The 24,157-nt window shown below is 42.8% G+C and overlaps 1 protein-coding gene across 5 annotated transcripts in view; it reads right to left on the reverse strand.

Annotated features, from left to right (window-relative positions):
* Positions 1–23,922, reverse strand: part of SYNCRIP (synaptotagmin binding cytoplasmic RNA interacting protein) — a 32,438-nt gene extending 8,516 nt beyond the window's left edge. For 3 of the 5 annotated variants that reach the window (XM_019537706.1, XM_019537704.1, XM_019537703.1), the window contains exons 1-10: positions 23,902–23,922; positions 23,421–23,580; positions 22,393–22,511; positions 22,125–22,232; positions 20,384–20,497; positions 20,122–20,298; positions 13,566–13,701; positions 12,298–12,503; positions 3,967–4,116; positions 2,539–2,660 (exon numbers count right to left, since the gene is read on the reverse strand). In XM_019537706.1, coding sequence (XP_019393251.1) covers positions 2,539–2,660; positions 3,967–4,116; positions 12,298–12,503; positions 13,566–13,701; positions 20,122–20,298; positions 20,384–20,497; positions 22,125–22,232; positions 22,393–22,511; positions 23,421–23,568 — 1,280 coding nt within the window. In that variant the 5' untranslated portion in view covers positions 23,569–23,580; positions 23,902–23,922. Of the gene's footprint in view, positions 1–2,538; positions 2,661–3,966; positions 4,117–12,297; positions 12,504–13,565; positions 13,702–20,121; positions 20,299–20,383; positions 20,498–22,124; positions 22,233–22,392; positions 22,512–23,420; positions 23,581–23,901 lie in introns of those variants that run through there. The other 2 variants (XM_019537705.1, XM_019537702.1) reach the window with 1 other exon arrangement.
* Between the last annotated feature and the right edge of the window lie 235 nt (positions 23,923–24,157).

Genomic DNA, 24,157 nt, shown 5'->3' on the forward strand with positions numbered 1-24,157 from the left:
GGTTATTTAGCAATTCTATTTTGTACTACATTTATAAGCTATCCATTTAGGATCTTAAGCAGTCACAGAACTTTTCTTGAGCAATTAAAATACTGCATTAACCACAAGTGGGCACATGCACACACACTGCTACACTTCCACCCTCCCCCCACAATCTTTTGGCATCCAGAGGGAAATTAAAATCCCTTGCAATTCACCTGTAAACAGTGCTCTTAAAATAGAACTGCCTGCCTGCCTGGCCTCCTATTTTAAGTAACTTTCCAGCTCTGAAATTGATAGATTCCATAATCAAGGGACCTTTAAGAGAGACTGTATAAGTGCATCTACCATAGCTTTTGTTCAAAATAGAAGGTCAGAAGACGAAACAATCAGTGCTAGTTTAGCCTGACTGGAGTAACAGTCAACAGTACATCAAATCAAAGAACCAATACTGCTAAAGTCAAAAGAGAACTGCTGCTTTACCAGCCCATAAAAACACAAGTGCGAACTTGAAAAGACAAAATTTATTCATTAGTTTAAGGTGAAAGGGGAATTCTATTCAACATAAAGTAAGCAGGGAAATTTACTGCTGTGAATCTGACACAAATAAGTTTAAGGTATTTATATATATATATATTTAAAAAAGTGCAGTCACTCTAATCAGAGTAATTTCAGTTATGTTATAGAGAACAATTGGAATTGGGTCGGACCAAAGACTACTCCTACAGCCTTCCTATACAGAAAATAAAAAGGCACTCTAAACTGATCAGGTGTGCCAAAGAAATCTCACTTTCCTTTACAAAATATAGGCCAATAACAGAGTCTTGATACAGGACTAGAGAGATCAATGGTCTACTACTCCATCAGAACTTCCTTCCTTTTGGCATTCATCTAAGCCAAGTAAGCAAGAAAACAGGACTTCATAGCAAAATAAGACATTTAGACAACTACCTGCACTGCAATTCTGTTCATATAATTTCCTGTCTGCACCTTAAACTGCAGTAAACAAGTACTCTTGTGGCTGCTTCTGAGATACTTAATACACAAGAGTTGATGTCTTTCTGAAAAAAGTAAATGAAACGAAGTCTAACATAAGGGTAGAGCCCAGAATACTGAAGCCAAGGCAAAGGCTAACAGCAGCAGCAAATACCTACCGGAAAAGACCAAGAAGGCAGAAGAGAACCTTCGGAAAGTATGGCTGCTTACATGTGGGGAAAAATGCAAAACAAAATAGCACTTTACTTTCAGCTTGGTGTGCCCCTGCACCAAGCACAGTGCATGCCCAGAAGAGGCATTGCATTAGTTTGACCTAGCCTGCCCAATGTCTGTATAGACTGGACACTTCAGCAAGGCTTTTTAAAGCTTTTAGCTAACAGATGATTGAATATGCTATTAGATAAAAGTGCCAAATTTACACAGATGCTGGGGAGCAGAGTCAAACTAATGAGGAGCTTCCTCTTCCAGTAAAGTGCTGTGTTTTTCCCCTCCCCATATCTGTCAGTGGCCTAGATGACAACTGCAAACAGGACAATCTTAAGTAGTCCCATGGAGTACATAAGGTCACCAGCTAACCTAGCTTTTATTCTGCTGACCTAACTTTCCAATCTTCTTTAAGGCTTAAACAGCAGCACTGACAGAACAAGCATTTTTGGAAATACAGAATAGAAGCTGAAAAGCCACAGGATACCCATGGTAAATCAAAGCAGAATATAGTAAAGTACTGAACAGAACAGTGGTAAGACAAATATGATTTTGCACAAAGAAATTAAAGCTCTTGTTTTGTTTAAAAAAAAAAAAAAAGACTAATGGGCTCATTCAACATTACTGAAGTGGCAGAATGTTGGCTGGCTTTTCCTAGACTGTACATAGTACCTAGAGTTTATATCAGGGCTGTCCAACTGGTGGCCCATAGGCTCCTAGCCAGCAACTGCTCCTCCCATGTCCCACCCTTCCTGCTGATATCAAGACCTCCAGGTTCCCCCCTCCACTTCCTGCCCCCACCCCAGGGGGTGCAGCAGTGAAAGGAAACATGGAGAGCTGCTCACGCAGCAGAAGGGCTGCAGCAGCATGCAGCCCCAGCCATCCAGACGTTAGACAGCCCTGGCCCATACGAAAGCTTCAAATGTATGCTTGTAGAGCTCCTGGATGAACTTGGCAGACACTATATGAAACTGAGGGGGAGTAAACAGAAGGTGGTGTCCAGTTCAAAAGTAAAGCTTTTGCAACCAGGTAGGTGGACATAACTGGATGCATTTCACTACTGAACTCAGACTATGAGCTCTTAAGGAGGACTTGATTTTCATCCATCACTGTACAACACTCAGCAAGATGTGACACCAATTCTGATAGAAAAGCTACCTTTGGGCAACACTGAAAAAAATTATTTATCAATGTAACTGTGTAGGTGTATCATATTTGAATTTTTTACAAGAGAAATAAAATACTAATACACTTTGTTGTATTGGTTAATATTTCCTAAGCTGCAACTTTCTTCTTTAAAAAAAGGTATTTCTGGTGTGATAAATAACAACATACACGCATGCAATTTTTTACACTTACATCTGATTTTTAGCTGCTTGTCTCTGAGCTTTCCGTTCTTTCCTTTTTTGATCTGGTGGCTTAGCAAAAACAATTTCAATATTTTCTCCCTCTAAATCTTTACCATTCATTTCTTCCATTGCCTGAAGGAATCAATCAGATTTTAAAAATTATTTCTAAGAAAGATACTCTACTTACTTTGCCCCGTAGAGCATGCATCACAATTTTTTAAAGCATATCCTTCAGAGCAAAACAAAATCTGAAAGCCAGATTACAGAATTCCTGGAGACTTAAGTGTCTCCCCATGCTTGGTTCTCAAAATTAAAATAGTCTTTTTAAGATGGTTTTCTTCTACTTGCAACTGTGAACACACTATTGTGACATCTGCAAATATCATTAATTCAGCATACAGTTCTGCGATCAAGAGCTTTATTAAATGGGCCAGCTGTAAAGAGTTTTTTGATTCAAACATACACTTGAAAGCATTAGTGAAGCAAGAGACCAATCCTAGTGGCTTCTGGAAGTTTTGTTTCAATTTTTGCTATTTTAGGCTATTTATAAGGTCTCCATTACAAAGAACAAAAGAAGTCTACAACCCTGCCCCCCTAACAGGCACTAATAATGTCATTCTGACCAAGGAACAGCAGATTACTTATTGGTTCCATTAAACATTTGCAAACAAGTTTAAAAGGAAAGGAATCTGAAAGATCTTGCCACTTGAAGGGAACCTCTTGATTCCTCAGGAGACTAGCCTTAAGAGAATTACTCATTTACAAAGGATTACTCTTCCACTGCCCATACTTCTACATCATAATAGCCAGACAAACAGGGAAAGATGCAACCCCCTATCAGTCTTCCCTCTTCAATCAGAGTAGAAAATAGGTATGGGGCCAACTATCATTCTACCAGAGGATAGAGAAACAAACAGCATTTCCCTTTCACCAAGGGAAAGGAACAGAAGATTACCTCAGTTCAGAAAAGACAAATCAACTCTGCTCCTAGGAAATCTACTACATAAGCACAAAAGAAGGAACTTCACTGTGCTTAGTTTCTTTCTTTTTAAGTTTATACAAAACTACAAACCATTCTTGGAGGATCTTTACCTCCAAAAGGAGCTTCCTTTTATTCTCCTGGTGTATTTTAATGGGAAAACATGCATCCATTTCAGTTTGGCACAACAAATGCAAGTGCACTTCTATGGTAGCTTAATTCAGTTGTATGAACTGCTAGAATTCTGTTTCAGACTAAAAGGCAAATCACAACCAACATTACCAGTAATTTACACGAATTTACCTGCAGGGAATCCAGTAGTACAGAATTTTTAGTTCAATATGGTAAATAACACTATAGGAGAGTACTCTCAAGTTGAAAACATATCCAACTCTTACAATTCAGTTTAGTCACCACTTCCCTGTACGTATCACAGTTAATTTAGAGTCTTCAACTTACCTTTACAGCACCATCCCGTTCATCAAAATGAATGAAAGCATAGTCTTTTAATTTCTTCACTCGCTCTAATTTTCCGAATTGACTGAAGGCCTTTTCTAGAATCTCCTCCGTTACAGTATTGGCAAGGTTACGTACAAAAAGTACTTTCACCTAAAATATGAACAAGTCAGTTTTGTGTTATAAGTTGTGCCTTCCCATTTAAAAATGTAAGTTTTAAAAAGTTTCCCCAAACCACACTGCAGCTACAGGCAACATCAAGGTAAATGCATTCCATTTTAGGCATCCAATATTCTATAAGGCAAATCTGAAAAAAATCAATTTGCTGAAGAAGACCCACCTGACAAAACCAAGCATCGTTTCCCACCAATAAACAGCATCATGGCCCATCCCTCACCCTTCAATGATCAGCTCCATGTTATTATTGAAAAGTTTCCTAACCTTAAATTTTCAACTCATTGCATTGTTTTAAAGTAGAGCTAGCTCCTGAAATCAGTTAAATGCAAAATAGTCAACTTTGAAAAGCCTGTACCACTGAGACAGCTTTTTACCCAAGAATTCATCCAACAAGTACATAAGCACTTAGTAAAGCAAAGCAAAGAGTGCATGCTAATTTCAAACAGCATTACATTTGAGTTGTATCAACTAACATGAGAAGGATATTTCCTGCCCACAACAAGTGAACTAAAGGCAATTTTAGTAGACTGCAAGCTTCCTATCTTAAGTTATTTCAGAAGCCTTCAGCTACCTGAATGGTGACTACAAAGAGGATGGATACACTGTTCTCAGTGGTGGCAGATGACACCACGAACAATGGTCTCAACAGGCAGCAAGGGAAGTTTAGGTTAGATATTAGGAAAAACTCTCTCACCAGTAGGGTAATAAAGCACTGGAACAGGCTACCCAGAGAAGTTGTAGAATCTCTGTCGTTAGAGGTTTTTAAGACCTGGCTAGACAAAGCCTTGGGTGGGATGATCTACTTGGGGAATGGATTAGATGACCTCCTGAGGTCCCTTCCAACCATAATTTCCTAAGTCACCTAAGCTGTTCAAAACCCAAGGAAGCACCCATGATTGAGGATTTGGTAGTCACACAACTTGTTTAGATTTCTCCTTGTACATATACTATAGCTGCAGTAACTAATCACAAGTTATCATCCCTGATACTTGCCAAAGCAGACAGCAGTCATCAAGACCACTCCCTCAGTTTAAAAGCTTCTCTCACTTGCTGGCCAAATCTTCTTTTTACCCCCAAGCATGTCAATGACTGTAATGCCAAACACAGGAGCTCTCATGCCCTGGCCCACAAGTATTTCCTAATCATGTTCCACATGTTTTCTACTAACACAATTGTAAATCAATGGCTAAGATTGCAACCACTGGCCCTCTCTCTTCTCCAAGTAAGTTTAGTTGCGCACATAATAGATATCAAATAGAATGGAGACCAGGGGTTAATGGTTGCACTTGGAGAACTACTTTAACACAGCTTAGCTCCAAGCCTGAGTTGCTTCCAATCCAGCCCATGCCACTGGAACGATCACTCCCTCTTCCACTCCTGCCCTCCCACCCAGCAGTGTTACCTACAAAAGCCCCATCTCCCCATAAATGCTGCCAAAGCCCCCCAGCTCCATGGGCTGCAGGCTGAAAGTTGGCAACCCATGGCAGACTTCTCTCTGCTGTGCCACCAAATTTTATTCAGCAACAGTAACCAAAAACCCGAAATTTGGCGGCAGGTATAGGGGAGGGCAAGCACGAGCAGTATTGACTCATACTGGCCCACAACAACATAGCTGTAGCAGCCTCTGTGACAAGCACCACAGGCTGTGTGTGGAGGTGGGTCATTAAGCCCACAAGAAGGTCAGTATATTTGAAATCTATGGTTCATATTTTTCATTGTAACAGCATCCATGATTTGGTAGCCATTCTAAAACCCCACCAGTTCCTCTACTTGAGAACTATAGTACTGCGGATACAGGAAGGTAAATGAGTAATTATTTGCCATGTTCAAAATGTAATACATGGGGCCAGGGTGAAAGGAAAGGTAACAAACAGACAACACATGGATGACCGCCGCATCCTTCCCTTATTCTTCTTCCCATTTTATATCTGCCTATCTATCATCCAGATGACCAACTTCAAACCCAAACTTGTCCCCCTACCTTTCTCAGTCAGCCTGTTGCCTAAGCCCTCCTCCCTGAAATTTCACTGGCTTGATAATCACCTTGCTGGGGTCGTTTGACCCCAGTAGTCTTTCCTGCCATGGAAGGGGGTCGGACTTGATGATCTGCTCAGGTCCCTTCCGACCCTACCAACTATGAAACTCATCTCTTGTGTTCTCTGGTCCACTGCACTAAGTGACTAGAACCCTGATTCTCTAAAAGGGCTAAGAGAACTATGATGTAGATGCAGATGTCCCCCCACCCTCCGTCAGTCAGTCAGTCATTTCAGAATGACACCCATAAAAAGTACCTATGTAAGGAATGAATGAGGCAGGGAACCATAAAACCTTGCTCCTTGGATCTTGTTTCAGAAGCAAAAGCTGTAGACGGAGGCAAGATCCCTGGCTATGCCTTCTTCATTTTCCATTTTATGACGTCAGCTGAGAAGTCCTCCCTCAACAGGCATTATAAAAGTCTCTGAGCAGGATCCATTTCTGAGAGCCAAAAGACTGACCAGATGGAGAACTTGCCATCTGGAGGAGGTGCCACCTCAGGCATATTTTCCCTGAAAGATTCTTCATTCCCTGCTACTGAAATTCTAGGACACTGGGCAGGAAAGCGAAGAGGATAAAGCTTGCAGGCAGAGCAAGACATTCATACTAAACTAATGCTAGGAAAGGAAGCCTCCCCCTGCTCAGAGAAAAGACCCTGTCCAAGCCACTTTTCAGGGATCAACAGTGGGATTCCTGCAAGTGAATGCTCAAGTAAAAAAAAAAAAACCAAAAAAAAAAACCATGACAGGTAGAAAGGCAGCAGAGAGGGAAAAACTGTAGGACACATTAGGTCCGGATCTGCTCAAGCACCTGGGCCAGGCAATGAAACTCAAGAGAAAGTGGGAACAATGGAAATATTCAAGTAAAAAACAAGCAAATCCATCTATACATGGCAACAACACTTGCAAATAATTACTAGTCGAATTTTAAAACGTTAGAAGTTTTCCACAAATAATGTCATATGGAAATTAGACTCATGAGTGTTGTCATTCTTAATGCTTTTTTTGAGATCTGGGAAAAATAGAAGGCAAGACAGCCATACAACTAAAATCATTTCCAAAAGCAGCATTTGTTTAAGCTGATGAAATAGCTTTTTGGAATTAAGTTTAACAAATTCAGTTTATGCTCCTTAATGAAGCTGTACAATTTCGGAATGACAAGCAAAGTTTCACACTTAGCAAATTAGTTTTACAAGCTGACAAAAACTCCTGTTGATCCCAAAAGACTTCTGACAAATTCTTGCTTGTGACGCCACAAAGCTACCTAGTCAGAAGGGAACAGTGACAAGCAGCCGTGGGCCCAACGTGCCCCACTTCCCTCCGTGACCCAGCGTGACTACGAACAGTGGGGCCACGTAAGGCTCTCTTAGCAGCTGCTCAACCCAAGATGACCCAGCAGCACACCTCCTGCATATGGCGCTGCACTGAGAAGTGGCAGCAGATGCAGGAAGTGTGCCACCATGGCAGTGGCAGGGGGTGGCACAATCCCAGCGTGGCCCCGCTGTTCCCAGCCTCACCAGTTCATGCCTGCAGGGCTGCAGAGGCCCTGTGAGAGGGAAGCAGGGTGGGACCTTGAGCCGGCCCCATGTACAGATCCGGGGCGTGGGCCTCCCCTACCCCCTGAGAGTGAAGACATGGAGTGCCCAGCTGGCTGCATGTGGACCACCAGCAGGACTATAGGCCCTTAAGGAAGCCACGCACGGAGATGCCAAGCCTCGTCAGACCGATAGCACCACTGGCGGTCCACAGGCTGTCAGCTGCGCACTCCGTGTGGTTCACCAACACCTCCCCGCTCTCTCAGCCAGCTTCCCTCCGCAGCCCTGCTACACCGCCCCCCCCAACTTACCTAACCCTACAGGCTACAAAAGAAGGTGAGCCACAGGTAAGCCTTGGGACTAAAAGTGGCATCCAGTTCTGGGGTGCCGCACTTCAGGAAGGGATGGGGACAACATGGAGAGGGTCCAGAGGAGGGCAACCCGTATGATCAGGGGCAGCAGGGTAGGTCCTATGAGGAAAGGCTACAGGATCTGAACCTGTTCAGCCTCCACAAGAAGAGGCTGAGAGGGGATCTGGTGGCCGCCTATAAAACTGGCCAAGAAAGACCAGTAGGCAATGGGAGAGTCTCTGTTCCCCCGAGCACTACCGGGAGTAACAAGAAACAATGGCCATAAACTGCCAGAGAGCAGATACAGGCTAGATATCAAGAGGAACTATTTCAGTCAGAGCGGCTAGGATCTGGACACAACTTCCAAGCGAAGTGGTGCTTGCTACTAGCCTGGGGGTCTTCAAAAGGAGGCTAGACAGACACCTTGCTGGGGTCATCTGACCCCAGCATTCTTTCCTGCCTGTGGCAGGGGGCTGGACTTGATGATCTGCTCAGGTCCCTTCTGACCCTACTAACTATGAAGCCTCATGCTCCACCCTTCTCACTCTCCCTCCTCCTTGTGGCAGGGTTGGGGGTTTTCCACTTGTTTCCAATTGTTAAAAAAAAACAAAACCCACAGACAACAAGGTCTACAAGACATGCGAGGTCTACTGCCTGCCCAGAGCAAAGATTCAGGATGTGACGGGGATGATCCAGGCCGTGATCCAGCCCACCAATTACTACCCCATGGTCCTAATCCATGTGGGTACTAAAGACGCAGCCAGGAGAAGCCCTGATCACCTGATGGCGGACTACCACGCTCTGGGGGGCATACTGAAGGAGACAGGTGCACAGGTGGTATTCTCTTCTGTTCTACCAGTGAGCGGACGTGAAAGATGGCACGAGACGTGCACCGCAGAGACTAACTGACAGCTTCAGGAATGGTGTCTTGAGGCAGGCTTTGGCTTCCCTGACAACGACCTGCACATCACAACAAGAGACATGCTCGGGTGGGATGGGCTCCACCTTTCCCCTAAAGGTAAGCATGTGTTCTCTTCTAGGTTGGCGGATCTCCTCTGGCGGGCTTTAAACTAGGCTCGTCAGGGGAAGGGGAAGACGAGGGAGGAGGAAGCCTTGGACCACTAAACCAAGCAGCACTCGCAAGTACAGCCCAGCCTAGACCGATGAGAGGAACACATACATAGGTAAGCAACAGGGGCCAGGGCAATGCTGTGATTAGGGGGCCAGTGCGCACTTCCACAGGCGGCCTCAAATGCCTCTACACAAATGTTCGTAGTATGGGAAACAAGCAGGAGGAACTCACCCTCCTGCTAGCTGACACTAACCCAGACATAGCAGGGCTCACTGAAACATGGTGGGACCCAACATATGACTGGGCAGTAAATATCAAGGGCTAAGCTGCATAGGAGGGACAGGACAGGGAGGAAAGGCGGGGGTGTGGCACTCCACATTAAGGAGCAATACACATCCTCACCAGGTAGCACAGAGTTAGAGGACGGGCACACTGAAGTGCTCTGGGTTAGAATACAAGGCAGTCGAGGGGAAAGAGACTTAACGGTGGGGTCTACTACAGACCTCCCAACCAAGGGGAATAGCTAGACTGGGAATTCTCACTTCAGCTCACAGAGGTAGTTAGGTCAAAGGACATGGTCATCATGGGTGACCTGAACCTTCCAGACATCTGCTGGGAAGAGCAGTCAGCCAGCTCTGACTGCTCATGTAGGTTCCTAGCCCAAATGCAGGACCTCCATTTAACCCAGGAGGTGCACAGCCCCACCAGGGGAGATGCCTTGTGCTGGCCACGAGTGATGACCTGGTGAGGGGGCTGCGGGTGCTCGACCACCTGGGCGACAGTGAACAACGCCTGCTGGAATTTACCATCCAGCACAAGGTAGCAAAGGCCTACAGCAAGGCAGCAGCCCTAGATTTCAGGAGGGCGGACTTCAATGAGCCAAGGAGAAGTCGGGGAAGCACTGAGGTCCCAGAGGGGAGGGGAGTTGGGGGTCCAAGAAGAGTGGTTGTTCCTTAAGGAGACGATCCTCCAAGCATAAAAGGAGGTAATCTCAACAAGGATCAAAGGGAACAGGAGGGCACAAAAGCCCCCATGGCTCACCAAAAGCATCCAGGAACATCTTCTAGCTAGAAGGGAGGCACACACCCAATGGAAGGGAGGGGCCTTCACCAGGGAAGATTATACTGCAGTTGCTCGACGATGCAGGGGGCAGTCAGGAACACCAGGACGGAGGTGGAACTGGGACTAGCTTCCCAGATCAAGGACAACAAGAAGTCCTTTTTTAAATACACGGGGGACAAAAAAAAAAAAGGTTCCGGGTAACATGGCGCCACTGCAAGACACGCTAGGAAATTTGGTCGTCACACCAGACGACAAAGCTAACCTATTTAATGACTCCTTTGCCTCCATTTTCCTGAGCAGGGACCAGATCAGTCCCCACACCGGACCCCCTTCAGGCCCTAGGGAAGGCGCACCTAGGTCAAGGGTCAGGGAGGATCTAGTCAAGGAACTTCTGGAGGGACTGGACATTTTTAAATCAGCTGGTCCAGACAATCTCCACCCCAAAGTGCTGAGGGAATTAGCTGACATCATTGCGGGACCCCTGGCATGGCTTTACGAGCACTCGTGGTGCTCTGGTGTGGTGCCAGAGGACTGGAAGAGGGCCAAGGTGGCTTCCATCTTCAAAAAAAAGGGAGGAAGGAAGACCTGGGAAACTATAGGCCAGTTAGTCTTACCTCGATCCTGGGCAAGCTTTTTGAGAATTATTCTGGCACATGTTCACAAGGGGCCGGCAGGGGAGATTATGCTTAGAGGCAAAAATCAACACGGGTTCATTAGAGGCAGGTCCTGTCAGACCAACCTGGTGGCCTTCTATGACCAGGTCACCAAATCCTGAGATGCAGGAATAGCGGTGGACATAGTCTTCCTGGACTTTTGGAAGGCCTTCGACACCGTCTCTCATCCTGTTCTCATTAAGAAACTGGGGGACTGTGGTGTCGACACCTATACAGTCAAATGGTTCGCCAACTGGCTGGAGGGCCGCACCCAGAGAGTGGTGGTGGATGGGTCATTTTCGACCTGGAGGGATGTGGGCAGTGGGGTTCCGCAGGGCTTCAACATCTTCATCAGTGACTTGGACGAGGGGGTAAAAAGCACCCTGTTCAAATTTGCTGATGACACTAAGATGCGGGGGGGGGGGGATGTGGGCACGTTAGAAGGAAGGAATAGGCTACAAATCGGACCTAGACAGGTTATGGGGTGGGCACATGAGAATAAGATGCGATTCTCAACACTGACAAGTGCAAGGTTATACACCTGGGGAGGAAGAACCAGCAGCACACCTACAGGCTGGGGGACTACCTTCTTGTCAGTGCAGAGGCAGAAAAGGATCTTGGAGTCATCATTGATGCCAAGATGAACATGGGCCGGCAGTGTGGGGATGCAGTCAGGAAGGCCAACTACACCTTGTCATGCATCCACAGATGCATCTCCAGCAGGTCCAGGGAGGTGATCCTCCCCCTATATGTGGCACTGGTCAGGCCGCAGCTGGAGTACTGCGTCCAGTTCTGGGCACCGCACTTCAAGAGTGATGTGGACAACGTGGAGAGGGTCCAGAGGAGGGCCACTCACATGGATCAGGGGGCAGCAGGGCAGGCCCTATGAGGAGAGGCTATGGGACCTGAACCTGCTCAGCCTTCACAAGAGAAGGCTGAGGGGGGTATCGAGTGGCCTGTTACAAACTAATCAGAGGTGACCAGCAGGCACAGGGGGAGTCCACGTTTCCCCAAGCACTACCGGGAGTGACTAGAAATAACAGGTCACAAACTGGCAGAGGGTAAATTCAATTTAGACATCAGGAGGTGCTACTTCACTGGCAGGGCGGCTAGGATCTGGAACCAACTTCCAAGAGAAGTGGTGCTGGCTCCTGCCCTGGGGGGGTTAAGACAAGGCTTGACAATCACCTTGCTGGGGTTGTTTGACCCCAGAACTCTTTCCTGCCATGGCAGGGGGTGGGACTAAATGATCTGCTCAGGTCCCTTCCAACCCTACTACCTATGAAACAAATACCTTTAAACAAAACAATACAAAACAACCGCACAAAACTGCCTTCAACTTCTCTGTCGAGAACACGGAAAACATTATTTAGGCTACAATATCAAAAAACACTGACTTTACAACAACTTAAGTGATACATCCATATTTGTATTTCTTCATTCCTTGATTACCTTTGCCATGACTTCAGGATCTGGATCTTCTATAGGATCAGCCCACTCAACTGTAACAACATTTCCCCAGACTTTTACTTTGCCACTCATCAACCTGCGCCTGGCTTGAGCAGCAGTTTTATGATCTTCATATTCAAGGAAACAGAAACCCCTGTTTTTTTTCTTGTCATCAGGTTGATGGTACAATATGACATCTGTCAGACCCTCTGAAATTAAACAAAATATTTTTTAAATGCAACTTCAACTGAAATGTTTATGATATAAAACAAAAGGATGATCTAACTTAAAAAAAAACATGTGATCTAGAAGATGTGAAAACAGCATGGACCATTTTCAAGGACTACTGTAAAGAGGCCAGGTTACCTTTCTATACCTTCAGAATTGTAACTTGTCACTGTAGTATCTTGGCATGCATGAGAACACTTTCCAGGACATAAATAAGAGACAAAGACAGTGTTAAGACTTCAGAAGAGTCTTAACACAGCTCAACCAGAAAGTGCATAAGGATACCCAACACACATTTCCATGTTAAAAGGAAGTATGTAATAAAAGTTATAGCTCCTCAATTCATTTGCCTTAGTTACATGAGGGGAGGAGAATCCTTTAAGTCTAGTAAGACAAAAAGAAGAGAACCACCTCCCTATTAATTGGTCTCTTTTAGCCACAAAGCACAGCATCTCCCTCTGAGTTGTAGAACACTTTTCCTCCCCCCAACAAGACTACTTTCATTTGCTAGGTTGTTGTATGTATACAAGCTAAGGTTTAGTTATGGATAGCAGACTGTATTACTCTAAAACAGCGGTTCTCAACCTTTTTTGTACCAGGACGCATTTGTAAACATCAAATGGGCAGTCCCAACCGAGTGCCCCTCACTCTTGCCCTGCTGCCCCCTGCCCCTCAGTGTACGGGGCAGGACAGGCCCAAAGCCTGCAAGCGAAAAACCATGGTTTCCCACATTTTTCTCTTTTAAAGAAAAATCCATTTTTAAAGTTTGTTCGGAATCCTTTCATATAATCTTATGACCCAGTTTTGGGTCGTGAATCACAGGTTGAGAAACGCTGCTCTAAAACACAGCATTGCCTAGGCAAGAATGACAGATTACCAGCTGACTAAAAGTAAGACATCCAAAAGGCTAGGACAAAACTGAAGGAAGTAAGGAAGTCAAACCTGATACAACGTAACCTGAAAGACGGTGAAGAGTTAGTCACTGATCATACATTTTACCCATTTATTTCTGTCCAGCTCCCAAAACATACATACTGACTTACCTGTAACTTTGCTAAATTCTTCAACAATCTGTTCCTTGGTTTTACTCTTGGGAATAGAGCCAACAAAAAGCCTGTTATTCGCAACAGAGATGCATACACCAATGTGTTTCCCGGAACGAATTTCATGATTATTGTACTGAAATAAAAACAGTAAGATAAATTATAAATAAGCTTTCTGTCTCCCAATTCAAAGATATCCAGACCAAATACTTTTTCTTCTCTAGAGCCATGATTATCAAGGTATAAAATTCTTTGCAATTTAATTAAAACATCCGTTGTGGCATGTACATGATTGCATTTTTGTGGTATTTTTTTCCCCCACCACAGGTCCTCAATTTCAGCTAGCACTGCCTTCCCCTCTCCCAGGTCTCTAAACTTCATCTTTCCTTCCTGAAGGAAACTAGACTCAAGACTTCACAAGAGGAAGAACCATAGTCAATGCAGCTTGTTTTAGTGAGCCCCTCTCCTTAAACTGAATCAAGCATAATAAAAAGCAAATTAAAGTTCACTTCAACAATTCCCTGTACAACTCCCATTATGTAACAAAAAAATAAAAACAGCCTTCAGACAGTAAGCATTTCTTCTCAAGAAATAATCACAGAATCAAATCCAAAGCTATGAGGATATGCAAGAGCAACTGCCAAAATACTTCAAGGGTACCTTAACTGTGCAGGAGAAAAAAAAAAAGACTTCAACTGAATGAATCCTAAAAAAACCCCTTTAAGACTTGCTACTCAAATACCACTCCCAAAGTGGGCAGTTTAGGCATAGCACCCTGGACAGGCTGAGTCTAAAAAAAGTGCACGGGGTGGGGGTTAACACCCTGTATTTCCTTTATTTGTAGAAATAGTCATCTCACAGGCAAAAGACACGTGTTAATCAACTTCTCTACTCCTTCAACAGCAGGTCTCCGTTTTCCCTTTTCAAGAGCCAGCTCTTCATGTAGGGAAGTGTGTATTTCTTTTCTCAAGACCTTGTCAACCTCACATTTGTTCTAGTAGCGATTTTAGTTTTGTGTTTTCAGGTTTCCACACCTCTTCTTTCCCTCTGTAGTGAATGCTATTGAGAATGTGTCATGTTTTGATAATACAGTTCTGTTGTTTTGTACCACTATAATACCAATGGTGTCCCGCTGAAGATTTTAACAAATGCTTGACAACTATATGCCAATAGTGAGTTAAAAGAAAAAAGAAAAAAAAAACCAAAAAAAAAAAAAACCTGCCACGTCAAAGGGTTCTCCTCTCCCTGTTGGCTGTAGAAGCATTCCTGGGTAGCCCAGAAAAAGATATAAAACTTTATTTAAAATATCCGCTGCTCTACTTTTCAAAAGTGCAGAGAAAAAACAGTCTTCAAAACAAAGCAATGAAAATACACAGGAATATCGTATATTCATTCTATATTAGTGTCTACTATTGGTGAACACTCTTCTGCATTAGGGTATGCTCTTCCCCAGTTAAAGTGTGCTACCCCTCAAAGTTGAGGTAAGAAACCAATTTTCCTCAAAAAGATGAAAAAACATCTTTTAGATCAGTTACCAGACAGCCTGTTGGATCAACATATTGCATCTCTTTTAATGCTTTTTCATCAAATTTAAAGGAGTCAGATCAAGTTTGGTTCCAAATGCAGCTTTCTTTAAGACAAGCAAGAAACATTTTAACACTTGCCTCAAATTTTGTCAGAGGGTGTTTAAGTTAAAACTTATTGTTACCCTAACACGTTTATTATACTCCAAGCACATTACACTACTACAGTAGTTCATGAAAGTTTGAAGAACACTTGGAAGAACAAAAACCCTGACTAACCAATTTTCATTGTCCAAGCTGAAGAAAGCAGAAAACATTAATAACAGTAAAAGTTACGTTACAATTGTGAATACATTATTATTTTTTTTAAAAGACATGATTTGCAAGCTACCAATGTCTCTTTAAACATCCCACCCATAATCTTAATCTCATATTAGGTGGGGTCAGGTCCAGTCACTATATCTGCATGGAAGAATGCCAGGAAAACATACTAGAAGTAAAACTGCCAGTTCAGCATATTTAATTCCCTCCTACTCTTGTGCTGAAGACACTACTGCTAAAGTGCCTTTTGGACAAACGCAACACACATGTCTTTACTACTTGTGGATGAATTAACCTCCTAAAGTTAGTCATGTTAGGCAATCCCAATAGAACTATTTACCTCACTTTACCTAACCCAAATTTCACCTGTATTTTAATATTTAGCTTACTTACTTCCTGTACTGAACAGCAACTACGAATTTCTGGGGAACTGGTACTCAAAATGCTTAGAACAATGGGGGTCAAACTTTTCAGTGTGCCAAAGACAAATTAGCCCCATGCCCTTCCAGAGTGCCACCCCAATTCCTTTAGTCTACCTCAGGAGTTCTCAATCCCTAGGCAGGTCAGCTGCCAGATCGGAAGTGGCCACTGACTGCCAAACTGCAGCCCCCCAGAGGCGGGCAGAGAGGCTGCGAAGCTTCTTCTGCAGGGCCCGCAGCAGTGCAGGGTTTGGTCCACCTGCCTTCCGGCCAGAAATTCCAGCTGCAGTCAGCCGGGCCATGACACAAATTTTGGGAACCCCTACTCTACCTTATCTGCTGCTGTGCTGCCTATCCCTTCCCTGACCTGGCACATGCCTCATGTACCCTACATTGCTTACCTCTGGCTTAGAAAGACATCCTTGGTTAATTTCACTTGTATCTGTGCTTCTGATTAACTTTACACGCTGGTCCCCTAATTTTCCTAGTTGGTAGGATCGGAAGGGACCTGAGCAGATCAAGTCCAACCCCCTGCCATGGGCAGGAAAGAGTGCTGGGGTCAAAACGACCCCAGCAAGGTGTCTATCTAGTCTCCTTTTGAAGACCCCCAGGGTAGGAGTAAGCACCATTTCCCTTGGAAGTTGGTTCCAGATTCTAGCTGCCCTGACTGTGAAGTAGTGCCTCCTGATATCTAGCCCGAATCTACTCTTGGTCAACTTATGGCCGTTATTCCTCGTTACTCCTGGTAGTGCTCGAGGGAACAGAGACTCTCCCATAGTCTGCTGGTCCCCCCTGGCCAGTTTGTAGACAGCCACCAGACCCCCACCTCAGCCTTCTGTGGAGGCTGAACAAGTTCAGGTCCCGTAGCCTCTGCCTGTAGGGCCTGCCTTGATGCCCCCTGATCATGTGAGTGGCCCTCCTCTGGACCCTCTCAATGCTGTCCACATCCCTCCTGAAGTGCGGCGCCCAGAACTGTACTCACATAAAAAAAAAAAAAAAAAAAATTATGTGACCACATGTCCCGATTTCATCCTAGATTTCCTTAAAAACAATATAGTCATCCTACCTACTTTACACTGGAATTTTATTACACTAGAGATACTTCCATGGAATCATACATTAACTCTAGGAAGCAATAGGGTAAACCTACCCAAAAACGCCCCCAAAAATAAACACACACCATCTTCCAGAATAGAAAGGTAACACATTACAGTCACATATGCTGTATTTTCCCCACACTCTTTCCTCTTTATCCAGCTTTATCACTTTCCCCTATTTATAACAATTCTGATTACTCTAGTTATGAATGTCTCAAATTAAATCCATTAACTGTTCTACATCCAGTAGCACATGTGGAATATACAAATGTCCACTAGAGAGCAGGATGACCCCAAAATTACTTTCAACTAGAATTCATATGCAAGTGTTGAGCCAGTTTACAGACAAATACAAGCATGCTAAGAGGGAAATATGTTGCAAGACCTGTGCCACTGTTGCTATAGCACAGATCTGAAGTTAAAGACTGGGTAAGGAGAAAACAAAATACGTTTTTTAAATCTTTTAACATGCTGAAGAACGGCAGTGTGAGAAGGCTTCAGGTTGTTTTGTTGCAAGATGTACAAATATAGCTAAATTAAAAAAAAAAAAAATCTGTGTTGTTTCTTTTAATAAATTTTAGCTTCTTTGCTAAAGTAAAAGCTTTTGAGAGCCAGATACTATTGCTAATTTCACTAGCCTTACAGAAAAATATGAACATGGGTGTTTAACCATAAGTTTCCACCAATTTTACAAAGTTTGTTACTGAGACCTCTAAGTTTAAGTTAAACACTGTATATATCAAAAAGATAAGCTAATGTATAAGGATAAGATATAACAGTATAGAAAGCTTTGCAGTGCTAACAGTCCACATTGAGTGGTGCAGAAAAAAAGCTCTATAATAATCACCTCCATGCTTCAGATCAGGTTTGGGGACTATACTTAGACTCCACTTATCCACTCAACTTTAGCAGCTTTTTTAAAATACACTGGCACTTCAGTCTTTCCAAACCCCGAATTCAAACAGGAAGCCTGGATCGATCACTGGATAGGATAAAGCCTGAGTTTTTAGCTCCTACTGATTTTTTAGGATTTTTTTAGTTTTATGAACACCTAAGTAACAATCCAAGCATGAACCGATACAATGCCATTTTCCAAGATCTGAAAAACTCTGTTCCGTTTACCCAAGCAGCAATACAGAATATTGACAAAGCTCTGGCCAGTTTCCTGACTAACAGTCAAGTCTACAGGCAACAGTCAAACTTATGAGGCTTTACAAAAAGAAGGAAAAAAAGCCACATAGGAACACAGGCACCTCCGCAGGCCAATAAGCTCAAAGGTAATAAAACAGCTTACAACTATGGGGAAAAGGTAGTAAGTTTTAAGTGCCTACAAGCCACTGGTTGATGAAAAATGATCCTTTGATCCTTACCCAAAAAAAAACTGCATTAGCAGTCATCTTAGGAGTCTCCCCATTCACAGATAACAAGAATCATAAAGAGAATCACAAAGGCACTATGCCTATGCCTTACTTATATCCCCATTCTCCTACTTCACTGATTTTGAACTACTAGGAAAGTTCTTCAGATCTCAATTTAATCAGCCAATTTCAGGTTAGGATACACAAAGTCAACTCTTGCCAAGGTACCCGTGTGAAATTGGTTTTGATGTCCCCTTGCCCTTACCTGAATGTTTTAAAACAACCTTAACAAAGTTAACTCACAGCCAGAACAGCATCCTGCTACATACTAAAGCTAGAAAAGATGGCTTTCCATCCCAACTGGAATCTCTCCCTGTACTTCCCCAAACTCCTCTTCCTTTGCTTCAATTTAAATGACAAAGAGAAATTGGATATAAAAGTGAGTAAATGCACAGTTGCATACTTTTATAGTACTAACGCCACCTCAAATACATTAAGCAGAAGACAGTCCAGATCTAAGCTCAGTCCCCAACCTTTTTCCCCCCTATCACAATATACTTATCAACTTGAAGAAGTATTACCCACACTTTAAGAGAAAACCAGAAACAAAAGTTAATCAGCTTACTTGGTGCATCTAACAATGATTTAAAAAAAAAAAGTTTAGCCAGTTTCTCTAGCCAGTTCGGGGGGGGGAAAAGCAGGGAGGAGTCAGCTGCACTGTTCTGTTGATTCCAACTAGAGATACAAGAGGACATTTAAAATAACAACAGCAAAGCTGAAGCTGAAAAAAGCAACAAGCAGAAGTATACACACAAAAGTTAATATAACCCCAAAATACCCCATCATTTCACAGGGCCAACAGCCACATCTCAAAAACCAGCTTGACATTAAACTTCCTTAAAGAAAATTGACAGACCATCCTTCTAAACAGTAGGTCCTGAAACTTAAATATTCCTTAATCAATGCCCCTTAAAGACTATATCAACAGGGCAGGCCAATGGTTTATTAGCAGCAAGTTATACAGAACTCAGATCCAGGTATGACTACATTAAACACATTACTTCACTACTCCATATTTTTAAGCGAAGGTAACTTATAAATAATGACCTAGAAGTACTCTAACTAAAAGGGGAATTGATACTCAGCCCCAAATGAAGCAGGGGAGGGGGAGAATGCACTGCCAAAATGCTGGGTGAGGCTTGGAGTTAAAAAAAATAAAGGAAGAAAGAGGGAGACTGACAGAAAGACACAGTTCAGAGTTTATGCCTGACCCCTGAAAGATAAATTATGCTCCATTTTTATAACACAATGAAAGAGAGAGAGAGACACAGACAGACAAGTTTGCTAGTAAAAACACTTGAAGGTACTTCATGATTAAGTTACTTACCTTAAATAAAATGTGTGTCCTCAGTGCTTTGTCTACATGGAATGCACTGCTGCATACATGCACCAGCAGTTATAACCATGCAGAAAAAACACTCTTTTCAGAGATTAATTTCAAAATAACCCACCCCAATACAAACAGTGAATTAAGAAAGGAAAACCTAAAGACCACACTGTTAGCATGAACTTCTGATTTGAATGTAGAAGTTGCCCAATTAGGTCAGGCCGTAAATCCACCTGATTCTGTACCCCGTCTTTGACAGCAGTCAGTACAAAAGATCCAAAGAAAGGCACAAGAATATTTAAAATAATCACAATGAACACTTATGGAGTAACTCATTTGTAACGTACTATCTTCTTAAAATAATTGACAAAAAATAGAGCAGCTCCCTAATAGGCAGAGAAGCATCACAAGATGTTAAACAAAACAAACAAACACACACAAAACCACTTACCAGTTTAACAGCCTCTTGAGCTGCCTCTTTAGTACAGAAAGTGACAAAAGCATATCCTCTATTTAGACCAGTCAGTGGATCCATCATTAAGCGCAGATCCCAGATAGGCCCAGCTTTCTCAAATAATGGAACAAGTTCATCCTCAAATAAGTCTCTTGGAATCTTGCCCACAAATATCTACAAATACCACATATAATATCATTTAAAGACGCATGCAAGAAACAAGCCACTTTTATTTACATAAAACTATTTCTCCGCTTACCTCTGTACCAACAGAAGGCTGTTGCCCTGAATACACAGAATCTGGAGGAGGGCCACCATACTTCCGCTGTCCAGTAGTCACATCAAGAGTGTAACCTGTTCTTTCCAAGAGTGCCTTAGGAAAAAGAAAAAGAAAAAGAAGTGTAAAAATCTTATGCCTTAGACAATTTAACTTAAGACAAATTTGACCATTTAAGTTAAGGTATGTTTTATCTGTACACTAATATTAGTGTTCTAGAACTTCCACAGGCATACAAACCCACTGCATATACAGAAACAAGAGTATGCTTAAAGTGTAATGCACAATATTTTCATATTATTAAAACACTACTTGGTTGAGAGATTGAATGGTGTGCTATGCAGCAGCCCGACAAAACAAAAGGTTCACATTTCTTCATGTGAAGATATGCTGAACATTTTTAAATATAAAAATTAAACCAAGTGACAGAATAACAAGTGTCTATTGAGACATCTCAATACCTGAAGTCACTGTTTTGACATGCACAGTCCTGCAAACACTTCGGTACATTAGTCCTACTGAATTAGCGGGACTGCCTATAGGCATGGAGTTGAAGCACAGATGCACTTAGATACCACAGGACAGTGACATTCAGTGTCTCAGTTGCTCTAGTATAAAGCAGAGATAATAACCCTTTCCTGTCTTCCACACTCCCTTCAGGGTCAAAAGTTCCCCAGGCAGGGAACGTCACTTCAATACAACATGACTGACCTATTATATCAATCACCCACTAGCTCCAAATATTTACTACATTATATACAGTTTTTCAGGCTAGTGACATCAGCTACCTGAAATGTTGTGTTCAGATCAATTTTAAGAAAGAGCAACAGAAAAAATTAATTACAACCATAAAGGCTTACTGTAATTGCAAGTCAAAACTGGGAAAGAGAAAAAAGCAAATTAAGGGAGAACTTGAGATGTACTCATTAAACATAAACAGTTACATTTTATAATTAAGCAAGACACAAGCAGCAAAAATCATCTTCCTCTTCCAAATGATCTAGTCAAAGCATCTTTACTCATTTGATGTATATCCTTCCCAAAAAAGAACTTATTTAACTGCGTCCATTTAGTTTCCAGAATCTTTTAAAATCAGTTATTTTCCTGGTATGGTCTATACTCCTTAGGCAATTATTTCTTGGATATTTACTGTACTCTGCAATAAGTTTAAACTAATCTTTGTATACCGCTTATAAAAAGAGAATAGACTGACCTAAAAAGGACCAAAATCCCAAATCCAATGGGCGCGTCTAAAAAACCCCCAACAAAGCAGCTATTATTCATAATTAAAGGAACACATAATTGGATACTGATATGCCAGAGATATCCTGTTTTTCTGTGGTACCAGTCAAGATCTTGCACTAAAACTTTCACTCCCAATTGTATAAGACTAAGGCACAGGATTTTTATTTTTTTTTAGCCTGAGACAAAGATACCTCAGTGTATAAGACACCTTTTTGGCAAGTTGCTTAACCTGAGTGTTAGTACTATTTTAGGTAATTGCAATAAATAAGCATGCATATTTCATTTGAAGAAATTGTTACTATTTTTTGAAAAAGGAATTTCAAAATTTCTGGAACAGCGCAAATAAGATTCTAATAGGCTTGAGTGATCTGAACTAGAAATACCTGGCAAGACAGTTACAGAGAGTAAGCTCTGGCTTATTTGGAAAAAAAAATGAAATTTATATTTACCATATTATCTTACACCTTCAGGCACATACCTTAATTTTGGCCTCATCTGGTCCTTTGCTAGAATCTGCCACCTTGGTCCCCTGTTTCTCTCTCTGCCTGTACGTCTTCATGACTCCACATAAAAAGGCACTTTTGTTCTGAAAAAGCAGAGCCAACTTTGTTTTGAAGCAATCAGTTTATCCTAACTGTACAAGTTCTATGCATCAAAAAAGAGCTCTGGCTGTAACTGCTCAAGCTTTGACCATCTAGTAGCAGTTTGTTTCCCCTACATTTACATGCTAAATTGCTTAACATTACCTGAACATGTGAGAGATCACTGTCTTTAAACTGTTGAAGCACTGCCAATGCACCTTCTTCATTAAATTCCTTTAAAGCTTCAATAGCTCTTTCATCTAGATCACTGTGTGCAACTAGCCCTAGGGAAAAGCAAAATTTTTGCTAATTATATTTGAGAAACAATTTTTGTTTAACCATATTCATTACATTTTAGTGATGTTGGATCATTTAGTAACACAATCCATTTTACTTGTTCAAGAAGCTGTATCTACTGTTCCTCCTTCACAAATACTCAAAACGTGATGAAAAATGCTCAATTTTTCTCCATCAAAAATAAAACCCTTAAAATAGATATTCTGTCAAATGATTTTTTATGACTTTTTTTTGCAATATTACATGGCATCTAGTGAAATGGCTATATTTATTTTCATCATATAGAACTAAAGGTAACAAGGTATCAAAATTTGACTTTTTAGGTAAAGGAGCATAAAGACTGAACAAACTGAAACACTCAAAATTACTACCAGAATCCAAGAATTGAGCTTCAAAAGAAAGAAAAAACCAGAACTATACAATGCCAGAGAGAGACAGCACCTCCTGTACACTCCTAAGTCAAAATACCAAATCACAGAACAGCCTCAACAACTAAAGGAGAATACTACCAGTTCCTCAATTACTCTAAGTTGCTTAAAGCTACTATAAAATACACTAAGCACATCACCTGCTGTCATGAAGAACAGACAGCTGTGCCTCTGCCAGCTGTTGCTATGGTCTTGTGCACCCTCTCCTGTCCTACCTTGCCCCCACCACCCACTCTAAGTGACTTTCATAACCTGGCCCCAGACACTCTGGTAACACTAGGTAAGTTTAAAAAAAAAGAAAAAAGAAAAAAAATGAGAAAGAAAAAAAAAATCAGCAAATCAACACTAACAGACATGACTGCAGTCCCCATACTTTTGGAAACCACAAAAAGTTGCTATTTTAGACCAAAGCCAGCGGATTCCAATGAAAAGATCCAAAGTATGATTTTGCAAGTTTTTGCATCTTACCTGCAACGTAAATTTCGTCTAGTTTTTCAGCAACTTTCTGTGGTAAACCAGCATCAAGCAATGTCTGGAAATGCTCAGAATGGGTAACTGCAGCAGAAGTGTCCATGGGCTCTTCAGTACCATTCCCATTAACATGTTCAGTAGCCATGTTGCCAGATATCTGTTCGAACGCAATAAGCATCACAATTAAGCTAGAAATCTTGTCACGGGAGGTCAGCAAGTGACAGCACATGCAACTGCCTGCTCTCCGCCTGCCTGCACGGAGCTGGTGCTTGGGCCCCTACCCTGCCAACGCCGCTGCGGAGCCCAGGAGAGCCACAAGAAGAAAAGGAAAGGAAAAAAAAAAGAAAGGCAAGGCAAAGCAAGCAGTCTCTGAAGAAGCCCCGAGCACAAAGGAAGCCCCGAACGACGCGGCTGCCCGGCGGGGGTGGGGGAGCCTTCCCTGCAGGGCTTTGCACAACGCAGCCAGACACTGACTCACCGCCTCTCCGCGCCCTAACACTCCCTGAGCAGCGCCCAACAAGTTCGAGATGGAGCAAGAAGCCAATGGCGGGGGTGGGGGAGGGAGGAGGAGGCACAGCCGCCCTGCCACATGCAGCAGCCGTCACTGACACCGCCGCGGCCTCCGCCTCCAGCGCGGCCGGCCCGGGGGGCGCGAACAAAGCGCTGCCCCGTCCGCACCCAGCGTGGCGGCGGCCATGAGCGCGCTGCAAACACGTGCTCTGCTGTCCTACAAC

Source organism: Crocodylus porosus, unplaced genomic scaffold, assembly GCF_001723895.1.
Source record: "Crocodylus porosus isolate Cpor-Errol unplaced genomic scaffold, CroPor_comp1, whole genome shotgun sequence".
NCBI lineage: Eukaryota > Metazoa > Chordata > Crocodylia > Crocodylidae > Crocodylus > Crocodylus porosus.